The sequence below is a fragment of the Eretmochelys imbricata genome, chromosome 2 (assembly GCF_965152235.1).
Source record: "Eretmochelys imbricata isolate rEreImb1 chromosome 2, rEreImb1.hap1, whole genome shotgun sequence".
NCBI lineage: Eukaryota > Metazoa > Chordata > Testudines > Cheloniidae > Eretmochelys > Eretmochelys imbricata.
Genome location: NC_135573.1, coordinates 15,829,941 through 15,841,709, shown reverse-complemented (window position 1 = coordinate 15,841,709; position 11,769 = coordinate 15,829,941). Strand labels below are relative to the sequence as shown.

The following is an 11,769-nucleotide window of genomic DNA, read 5'->3' as shown; positions in this document are numbered from 1 at the left end:
TGCAAGTAAAGCACACACACATACAGTAATTCCTAGAAAATTCCCCTAGTTTACCCTAACAGCAATAGGCACATCTCTCCCAGTATTTCAAGATTTAATAAGTCCATACATCCCCTGTGATTCCGCACATCATTTATTCCCCATAATTGATCCTTAGGTCCCCAATTCTGACATAAGGAAGTCAAGTGCAGTATGGAACCACTACCGCATGCTACTTTCATTCAATGAGACACACTTCCTCAGCTGCAGAGTCTGATCGTCAAATATGGTCAGCTCCCAAGATAATCTTCGATAAACCTCTTCAAACACTTCAGTAACTGCCCCCTGCTGGAAATTGCAGCCACAAATCCCTGCCTGTGGTAAGGGTCATCTGCCCTTGAAAAAACGTATTTTGTCAACAGAGGCAAGAGTCAAAGTGATATTGGACTCGAAATCCCCATCATGGACCATGGTTCGCCGAAAAGCCCCCCCGGAACCATTGTTTTCCCAGTAATGATGCCAGTTGCCATTGCTGTCTGCTCCAAAACCATACACATCCACCTAACAAGAGAGAGAATGAAAAATGTTACATCCTGAAAGACTTTGCCTTCAGCTTGGTGTGTTCTTAATTGACATTTTGAGGGAACTCTGGTGATTCTCAACCTTTTCCACATTGTTTTTATTTATTATTGATATTGTGGTAGCCACCCCAAGTCCCGGCTGCCCTAGCCCTAGCACTCTGCTTCCCTGAAGAGGAGCAATCAGCTTGGGCTGCGGCCAAGGGCAAGCAGGGCTTTGGAGAGAAGTGTGGGTGGGGCCACACCGGGCAGTTTGGGGAGGCACAACCTTCCCCAGCCTATACAATGTGTCCCTCATAGCCCCCAGCGTGTTTCCAACTGCATAATACAGGCTAGAGAATTTCACACAGTAATTCCTGTAGTGGAGGGAATTGTCCCTAATGTATAAACTCCCAGGCCCAGAAAGCAAAAGGCACTGGGAAACTGGCCATCGGCCATACACAGAAGGGGCATATAGATTACATGAGATCAAGCAGGCTGAGGACTTCTTGTGTTTAATTGGACTCCTCTGAAATGCACTTCAAACCCTAATGCTTAATCATGTTTTTCTGTTTTGTCTGAGAATTCACTTATATTTGCGACTGTCTCCATGTTATTTCCGACTCTGGGTCAAAGACACATCTTGTCTAACAGCTGAAATCATAAACGCTGAAGGAAACTTGAAGTCAGAGGAAGCGAAGATGGAAAGAGGCTGATAAAGATGAACAAATGATCTAGGGATCTCATGTTAGCATCTGCTATAATTACAGCCCTTGACCCCAACATAGTATCAGTGTACACTGAAGCAAGGAATGGAACAGTTTGGTCTTTACCTCATCACATAGGTGGAGTGCAAATATCACTGACAGAATGCCTGTCGAGGGGTATCTTCCATGATGCTGCAGCCAGTGGTCATAAACATATTTGATAAAAACTGGGTGATAGACCAGGATCTGTGGAGAATCGGAGAGTTGCATTCATAGTTCGTAAGAAACACTGGCTGTTCCCTAACAGCACAGTTAGGGTGAATTATTCTCCCCACCTACGCTAGCTGAGGATCTGGGCCTGGACTTCTATTCCTGGCTCAGCTTCAGTCTCACTGTGTGGTTCTAAGCAAGTTCCTTAACCTCTGTTTTTGTACAGCTCCAGTCACACTCACCTGCCTCACAGGGGAATTATGGGGCAGATTAATATGTACAGAGCACATAGAGGTTTCTGGCTAGAAAGTTCCAAAGAGCAGCAAGTGTAATAGCTCCTGTTCTATGCATTGCCCCAAATCCTTCCCTCAGGGCAGAGTCTCGGCAGAGGTGTGCTTGGCAACTCCTCCAGACCATCATCCCCCATTCCCGGGCTGCACTGGCAGACTCAGGCCCAGAACAGCCCCTGGACAGTCAGTGCCCCTTCCCTGTGGGGCTGCTCCCTATTCAGAAGAGAGTGGAAAGGCAACATCCACTCCTCACACCTTCATCATTTGCAATGCTGGCTAAGGCTAGGGTTTTCCATTCCAGCCCGCTTGGCCCTTCCATGCTGAGTTTGTGATGGGAGGGACAGCAAGTTATCTGGTTAGCTTCAGGTTTGCCTTTTTACAGAGAGTCAGGGGTTAATTGCTGATATCTCTGTGTAATATCTTCCCACTGGGTGTTTTACATTTTCCATGGTGGGGGAGGACGCCTATTTCTACACTGATGCTCTGAGCTGCTGCTGTTCTCTCTGTCAGGACCCACCACACAGCCTTAATTTGCCTCAGCACCCTTTGTCATTCCTTACCTGAAACCCTCACTGTCTTCCCCTTCCTTGGATGGTGTAAATAGGAGAGGGAAAGAGAAGAGCTGAAGAAATCGTGTCACTTCCTTCCCAGCTCCGCGCCATGGTCTTGGAGGATGCAACTCTGAACTGGGCTATTATGGCTAAGCAATGCCAAGGTGCTGGATAGCTTGGCACATCAATTAAAAGCCACTTGGGATGACTTCTGATTTTTCCAGCTACGCCCAGGGCCTGTATTCTATAATAATGGTAGCTTAATGCCTTCTCTTAGAGCAGCTCAAAAGAGCTTTACAGATGTGAAGATTCATTAATGACAGATAGGGACCTACGGTAGCATCATTTCCCCCTCTTTTACATTGGGAGAACTGAGGCAGAGGGATTTGCCTTAGATCACACTGAAGTCTGTGGCAGCTCCCAGGTCTCCTGACTCATAGTGCTTTAACCACTAGATTATGCTTCCCGGCATGTTTCTAAAGGTGGGCCCTACATTTTAGCAGTGATGGGACCATGAATTATTTGCATACCTAAAATAGATTCACTGTATTTTTCTAATTTAAATATATGATAAAAAAATCAAACAGATACATGGGATCAAATTCAAGAACCTCTATCCTCTTCTGTCTATATTGAGGAACAGTGCCTAAGGAGGAGACAGTTCACGACACTGGAAGATTCAATCTCCACCTACTTTGCAGGAAAGGAATGTTTGTTTCAAAACCCCATCCATTCCCTTAGGGCAGCTGGAATTTTAAGACTCCAAGACCATACTTGTAGTTTTAGGGAGAGACTTTCAGAAGTGCCTAAGGGGTTTAGGAGCACAAGTTCTATTCCCTTCAATGGCACTTGTGCTCGTAAACTGCTTTGGTGCTTCTGAAAGTCTCCTGCTTAAAGGACTCCAAAGGCTTGCAATGGCTATCTGAAAATAAAGGTTTGATTCTCTCTGCCTTTAATTACTCCCCATACCCATTGCACGCTACCCAAGCTTTTCTACAGTGGATTTGGAACACACAATACCAGACTAAATCAATCCTCCTCCAGCAGTAGTCTGAAATCAAAGGTAGGTGAAATGACCCATCGTTCACCTGTGAAATCATGTAGTATTCAAGGTATTCCCCGAAGCATGAAACATCTGTTTGACCTCTTTATGGTAAGTGAATTCCCCGGCTGACTATGCTCTGTAGGCCTCATCCAATGGCCATTGAAATCATTAGGAGTTTTTCATTGACTTCATCCTCTGATTTGTTTAAAGTTTACCTGTCTTCCTCTTGTGTGTACAAAAAAGGAGTTCCTTAGAAGAGCAGTTCTCAATGGGGTGGGGGTGAGGAGCGGGTGCTCTCCTGGGGAGGCATACCAAACTTTCTGGGGTGGGGTAGAGGGTGACAACCCTTCCTACACACTCATGGGGTTGCAATGCCACTCACTGAAATTTTGCCTCTCTGCCCCTCTGTCATGGTGGGGGTGGGGGGCGGGGCAGCTGGGCCAAATTTCACTGAGTGGCATTGCAAACTGGATCACAGAGTCACAACCCCACTAGCACTCTTCAGTGCTGAAATTGAGAATACTGCCTGAAAATTTTGTGAATAATAAGGTATGTGCTTTTGAAAGGTTTCCTGGCCTATGCACCGTTAGACTGCCAACTCAAACGGCTGATTTATTTAAAGCAGAATCCCCTTTATTGGACTCAATATACTAAATGACCCCAGCTCCATCTAGAGCACATTGGAAAGTCTCATGGTATAAGACAGGGGCTTCGAGTTAAAAAATAAGTTGGGGGGAGTGACGGAAACAAGATTGAGAACTCCTGTCCTAGAAAATGAGAATCATCCCTTGTGTTCAAGCAATTTAATTAAAAAAAGAAAAAAAATCATGCACAATTGTTGACTGAAAACTAAACATTGTATATTTTGTTCAGTGTTTAAATAGGTGCTATTCTAAGATGTTAGTCTATGTCAACAGAAACACAGAAATCGTTGGATTGGATCAGACCAATAGGCCAGATGTTTCTGATTAGTACCAGAGGAAGCTATAAAACCTTAATAATGGGCAGAAACGGCACAAGTTTCCTCCTAACCTGAGTTAGTTAATGCTGAGTCACAAGGCTGTACATTTTTACCCTAGCTAAAAATGTAACTGTGGGTATTTTTATTGCTTGCGTAATTACTTGCACACTTCTTTGGATCCTCCCAAGCTTTTTGTCCCAAGAATATCTTGTCGCAGCAATTTCCGCAGGATGATTAACAGAGTAAACAAACAGACACAACTCACCTTGTCTCTTTTCACTTTGATTTTACGTGGAACCGGAACATATGTGCTGTTCAAGAAAAATATAGCCAGATTAGTAAAAGTCAAATGAAAGGTGCATTTTAAAGTAAAAAAAAAAAAAAGGAGTATATTCTTAAAAAAATTTATCAGGAAGAAGTTAAAATAAGAATAATGGTGACTGAAAATAACAAATATAACAAATTCATGGAAAATACGCTACCATTTCAACATCTCATTGAAAGATGACCACACAGAAAAGAATTGCACCTTAACTGTGGAGTTTTGTTTTCAGCCTAATGCATGGCTTGCATACATTTCACCACTAGGGGGAGACCCCCTCCCTCTTAATTGTTCTGGATAAGGATTCGTTACTTTCAGCGGATGCGTAGAGATATTATTTGGTTGTTAGTAATAGAAAGGCAGTTACCGTCCACACCATCACTCACGGTATATGGCCCCATCCCACATGCTCTCAGAACATTGTCCCTCCCCTCTCAAACAGCTGGGAAGAATCAGAAGTTGCCAGCAGCTGCTAATGTAAAGATCTTGGTGGCTAGATCTTACAGTTGTGCTTGCAAGTCCCTGGGGTTGGCGAAGGCCAGAGTCCTGTGTTCAGAAAGAAAAGCCTGATTTCCTCTGCATCACAGGCACAAGCCATTCTGGTATAATACTACTGGTCACATGTGTGCAGGGATCCCAAAACACATATACATGTAAAGTATCTGTGAGTTTTCTTGAAGAAAGAGCACACTGGCGCTTTGGTTTCATTTGTTGTTCAGAATGCACCCTAAATTATGCTAGATCCTTGCCTTAAAACATAACAAGACAGAGCCTCACTCTAAAGAGCTCACCATCTGAATAAACCACCAAGGAGGGAAAGGAAACCACCGCAAGATTCCTATTGGTTGGATCTAAATGTTTAGAGTTTATTTTTTACTCTTTTTTATTATTAGGTATATTTTTAACTCATTCCTAGTTTTAACTCATGCCTATATTAATCTGTTTATCTAGCCCTTCTCTATTATCCTTTGTTGCTGTTTCTTCTTATACTCAAAACTTAGATCAACATAGCTTCGGCGTTCAGGGGCGTGAAAAATCCAGTGCTTCCATCCACCCGGCTACCCATCGCTTGGTGAGGTGCTGCTCCTACCATGATGGAAACACCCCTTCCATTGGTGTAGCCTGCACTCACCCTACGGGGTTATGCTGATATAGTTATGGTGCCACCTCGTTACCTAGGGAGGTGATGGAATCTCCTTCCTTTGAGGTTTTTAAGGTCAGGCTTGACAAAGCCCTGGCTGGGATGATTTAGTTGGGGATTGGTCCTGCTTTGAGCAGGGGGTTGGACTAGATGACCTCCTGAGGCCCCTTCCAACCCTGATATTCTATGATTCTATGCTGCTATCATCCCCGTAGTGTAGACAGTTACCAGAGTCAACAGGGGAAGTCTTGGCAGTTTCAGGTCATATTCGGGACGGCGAAGGCAAGAGTGCTCCCTAGCTAGGAGTTACAAGAGTCGGCAGACGAATGAAGAGAATGGACTTCGGGAGACGGGGAAGATCAATGGGCATGAACTAGTGTTAGTCATATGTTCCTGCATTTCGAGGGCCTATCGTATACTCCAGATCTTGCACAATATATGCACCCTGGTAGAAAGGAAAGCAAGAGCATCTAAAATACAGAAGGGAGAGAGACAAATCATGACTAAGGTATGAATTGCCAAAGGAGGGCACAAGCTGGGTTTGAAGGAGAGAGCATTCAAATTGAATATGGGGCTTTTCCAGCCCCAGTGTGCCTGGCCTGTAGCAAAGCCTTCAGGCTGAACCACACAAGCTAGTAGGCATAAACTGATTTGAGGGAGGAATGAGGAATGGAATCAGGAGGCAGCAGGGGTCCAGTTAGACCTGCTGAGACACAAAAAGTGCTGCCCTGACAATCCGACAGTGGACCCTGAGCTGGGGCCTGCTGAAACAAAGCCACCTGGGCAGCTTACCACTGATTCTCTTTACCATATTTTCATCGAGTGGCACAGTGGCTGCACAGAAGCCTCAGTCTGATGGGCAGCTCAGGGAGATTGATACCCACTATGTTGCAGCCAGCCCCTATGTACAGGCAGGTTAGCAAGAGCGGGTCTTGCGGTCTGTCTGCAAAGCAGAGCCCCGTCTGTTTTAAAACACAACCAAAGGCACCTCCAGTTGCTGCTTTTGTTTGGTTTATTATTCCATAAGTGCTTGTTTGGCTGACAATGTTCTGCAAAGCGCTGGGATACAGTTTATGAATGGATAAACAATAAATGATTTACTCCTCCTTCAAAGCCTATTTAACAAGGCAGATTAGAGGATTCCATTGTGTTTTATAATAATCAGTACAAAGCTGCAGACAGAGGGCCAGACTGTGAATTCAGTCACTCTGGTGTAAATCGGGAGTAACACTAGTGATTTGACTCCACTGATTTGAAATAGGTGCAACTAAAACCTGATCTAAATTACTTGAAAGATTCCTGTTGACTGTTCCTGAGGGTTCAGGACTTCAGAGCAGAATTTCTTGCAGATTGTTATCATCCACTGAGTTAGTTGCGGGGGGGGCGGGGGGAGGCGGCGGGGGAGGGGAAGAAATGAACCTGAGAAAAAAGTCAAGGTTCTTGCTTCTTTTCAAAATGTACCAATTTTTTGTTTTCCAAAAAATTTCAGCAGTTTTTAATTAATTAATTTGCTTAAACCAATTAGAATTTTCAAAAGCTATGTTGTCCACCCTCACCTTTGTTGAAACAAATTTTCCAGTTTTGAAAAATTTGGATTCTGAAAATCCCCAGCATGTGACATTGTCTCCCAAGCAAGAGTGGGATTAGGGGGAAAAATTATCATAAAATAGGAAACATTCATAGAATCATAGAATATCAGGGTTGGAAAGGACCTCAGGAGGTCATCTAGTCCAACCCCCTGCTCAAAGCAGGACCGATCCCCAATTAAATCATCCCAGCCAGGGCTTTGTCAAGCCTGACCTTAAAAACTTCTAAGGAAGGAGATTCCATCACCTCCCTAGGTAACGCATTCCAGTGTTTCACCACCCTCCTAGTGAAAAAGTTTTTCCTAATATCCAACCTAAATCTCCCCCACTGCAATTTGAGACCATTACTCCTTGTTCTGTCATCTGCTACCACTGAGAATAGTCTAGAACCATCCTCTCTGGAACCACCTCTCAGGTAGTTGAAAGCAGCTATCAAATCCCCCCTCATTCTTCTCTTCTGTAGACTAAATATCCCCAGTTCCCTCAGCCTATCCTCATAACTCATGTGTTCCAGTCCCCTAATCATTTTTGTTGCCCTCCGCTGGACTCTTTCCAATTTTTCCACATCCTTCTTGTAGTGTGGGGCCCAAAACTGGACACAGTACTCCTGATGAGGCCTCACTAGTGTCGAATAGAGGGGAACGATCACATCCCTCGATCTGCTGGCAATGCCCCTACTTATACATCTCAAAATGCCATTGGCCTTCTTGGCAACAAGGGCACACTGTTGACTCATATCCAGCTTCTCGTCCACTGTAACCACTAGGTCCTTTTCTGCAGAACTGCTGCCGAGCCATTCGGTCCCTAGTCTGTAGCGGTGCATTGGATTCTTCTGTCCTAAGTGCAGGACTCTGCACTTTTCCTTGTTGAACCTCATCAGATTTCTTTTGGCCCAATCCTCCAATTTGTCTAGGTCCCTCTGAATCCTATCCCTACCCTCCAGCGTATCTACCTCTCCTCCCAGTTTAGTGTCATCTGCAAACTTGCTGAGGGTGCAATCCACACCATCCTCCAGATCATTTATGAAGATATTGAACAAAACCGGCCCCAGGACTGACCCTTGGGGCACTCCACTTGATACCAACTGCCAACTAGACTTGGAGCCATTGATCACTACCCGTTGAGCCTGACAATCTAGCCAGCTTTCTATCCACCTTATAGTCCATTCATCCAGCCCATACTTCTTTAACTTGCTGGCAAGAATACTGTGGGAGACCGTGTCAAAAGCTTTGCTAAAGTCAAGGAATAACATGTCCACTGCTTTCCCTTCATCCACAGAGCCCGTTATCTCGTCATAGAAGGCAAATAGATTAGTCAGGCATGACTTGCCCTTGGTGAATCCATGCTGACTGTTCCTAATCACTTTCCTCTCCTCCAGGTACTTCAGAATTGATTCCTTGAGGACCTGTTCCATGATTTTTCCAGGGACTGAGGTGAGGCTGACTGGCCTGTAGTTCCCAGGATTCTCCTTCTTCCCTTTTTTAAAGATGGGCACTACATTAACCTTTTTCCAGTCGTCCGGGACTTCCCTGGATCGCCATGAGTTTTCAAAGATAATGGCCAATGGCTCTGCGATCACATCCGCCAACTCCTTTAGCACTCTCGGATGCATCGCATCCGGCCCCATGGACTTGTGCACGTCCAGCTTTTCTAAATAGTCCCGAACCACTTCTTTCTCCACAGAGGGCTGGTCACCTCCTCCCCATGCTGTGCTGCCCAGTGCAGTAGTCTGGGAGCTGACCTTGTTCCTGAAGACAGAGGCAAAAAAGCATTGAGTACATTAGCTTTTTCCACATCCTCTGGGAAAACTGAAAGTGTTTCTGTAAAAAATAAAATCTGACTTTCATTTTTTGCGAAAGGCCAGATTTTGGAATTTTTTAGAAAAAGTTTTCCTTAGCAACATTTCAAACTGCTCTGATCATCAGTAGGTGAAATTATTCATGAAAATCTCCACTTTTCTTCTCTGCTTTAGGCACTGCAGTTGAGCAAAGGGCTAAAACATTTCAAAACACTTTCCCCAGAAGTGAAACAGTTTGACCTAGACTTGTTCTCTGTGTGCACGGGGACATCATCAATGATGGGTGCTATGGGGCAAACACCCTAAGTCATGATTTGTAACCAGGATATCACTTCCTACTTAAGAAAAATGTGAAGTACACAATTCCTTAGATAGAAAAACCCATGCTCAGGGATGGGCCAGGAAATACTAGTTGATGAACAAAAGAAAATCCAGTTTTATTTGAATTCATAGTTCAACGTTGACAAAGAATAGTCACTGAAGTACAGTTTAATTGTCACCTTAACGTCTGTTTGTGAAATGACTAATTTTTACTACAAGTCATTGTGTGATGAATCACAGCTTACAAGGCAAGGCTGAGGGAACTGGGCTTGTTTAGTCTGCAGAAGAGAAGAGTAAGGGGGGATTTGATAGCAGCCTTCAACTACCTGAAGCGGGGTTCCAAAGAGGATGGAGCTCTGCTGTTCCTAGTGGTGGCAGATGACAGAACAAGGAGCAATGGTCTCAAGTTGCAGTGGGGGAGGTCTAGGTTGGATATTAGGAAATACTATTTCACTAGGAGCATGGTGAAGCACTGGAATGGGTTACCTAGGAAGCTGGTGGAATCTCCATCCTTAGAGGTTTTTAAGGCCCAGCTTGACAAAGCCCTGGCTGGGATGATTGAGTTGGTGTTGGTCCAGCTTTGAGCAGGGGTTTGGGCTAGACGACCTCCTGAGGTCTTTTCCAACCCTAATCTTCTAGGATTCTATGATAAGCTTATCTAAAGTGATCACTCTCCTTACAATGTGTATGATAATCAAGTTGGGCCATTTCCAGCACAAATCCAGGTTTTCTCACCCCCCCCCCCCACAAACCCACTCTCCTGCTGGTAATAGCTTATCTAAAGTGACCACTCTCCTTACAATGTGTATGATAATCAAGGTGGGCCATTTCCAGCACAAATCCAGGGTTTAACAAGAACGTCGGGGGGGGGGGGGTAGGAAAAAACAAGGGGAAATAGGTTACCTTGCATAATGACTTAGCCACTCCCAGTCTCTATTCAAGCCTAAGTTAATTGTATCCAATTTGCAAATGAATTCCAATTCTCCAGCGAGAAACTGTTGAACTGGAATTCATTTGCAAATTGGATACAATTAACTTAGGCTTGAATAGAGACTGGGAGTGGCTAAGTCATTATACAAGGTAACCTATTTCCCCTTGTTTTTTCCTAACCCCCCTCCCCCCCCCCGACGTTCTTGTTAAACCCTGGATTTGTGCTGGAAATGGCCCAACTTGATTATCATACACATTGTAAGGAGAGTGATCACTTTAGATAAGCTATTGCCAGCAGGAGAGTGGGGTGGGGGGAGGTATTTTTTCATGCTTTTGTGTGTATAAAAGATCTTCTACACTTTCCACAGTATGCATCCGATGAAGTGAGCTGTAGCTCATGAAAGCTTATGCTCAAATAAATTGGTTAGTCTCTAAGGTGCCACAAGTACTCCTTTTCTTTTTTCACTATACAGTACAACCACAAGCTTCTTTCATGCGTCAGCTTTCAACAACTAACTGTTGTTCCAGTGAAGAATTTCCCCCTCCACCCAGGGTTAGTTCAGCAGATGTTCGGAGGCTGCCCTTGCCCCTTCGCCAAGCTCATCTGCAGTGGTCAACAGGTGGATGGGGAATGTGAGAGGTAGCTGCTGGAGCAGTGCGGGTGTACACAAAGTTATGGTCCAGCTTTGCCCACCTGGCATCTCTTCCTCCCCATTTGTTTATCAAACAAAGAAGAAAACAGATCTTTTAGCAGGGCCTGGTCCCAGCAGGAAGTGTCCTCACCAGCTCATGGCCATAGGCTAGGTACACGGTTCATACTTCCTGGGTCAACTCATCTAATCCTGACTCTCTCCTCATAGTTAGTCTCCTCTGTTGAGCCCAGAAGATACAATATTTTTCCTCTCTCCACAGGACTGATCCCAGAACGTACCTTCTGTTTCATCTCCAATTCCCTTCGCAGGAGATTCCCAGCACGTGAAAGAGAGAACTGCCCCTCTCTCATTGTTCCTGTGCTCTTTTCTGAAGGCCCATGTACACAGCCACTCTGAAGCGTCTGCTTGATGCCTCTCAGCAGACCAGCAGACCAGCCAAGTGATGGGGGATGTGGGTCTTTAACCTACTCCCCGGGAGCCTTCCTGCAGTGGACTCAACCGGAGCTTTGTTCCTCTGAGTCTCCTCTGGAATGCTCAGGTCCTACTCAGCATATGCACTTACAGGGCCTGCTCCCAAGTGACCCACACACAGCTGAGCCACCTGGCAGACAGCATCAGGGGAGTCAGGGACCAAGGCAGTCCATCCTCTCTTGCTTAAGCTACACCACGAGCTTAGCCCACAAGTGCAAGTCTGCTCTGACAGCACCATGACAAGGCA

General features: G+C 45.0%; 1 protein-coding gene across 1 annotated transcript in view; it reads right to left on the bottom strand.

The window, feature by feature from the left end:
- Positions 1-366: 366 nt before the first annotated feature.
- The window catches only part of ST3GAL1 (ST3 beta-galactoside alpha-2,3-sialyltransferase 1), a 29,929-nt gene continuing 18,526 nt past the window's right edge, over positions 367-11,769 (bottom strand). The window contains exons 4-6 of the mRNA XM_077808829.1: positions 4,566-4,611; positions 1,370-1,489; positions 367-540 (exon numbers count right to left, since the gene is read on the bottom strand). Coding sequence (XP_077664955.1) covers positions 367-540; positions 1,370-1,489; positions 4,566-4,611 — 340 coding nt within the window. The remainder of the gene's footprint in view (positions 541-1,369; positions 1,490-4,565; positions 4,612-11,769) is intronic.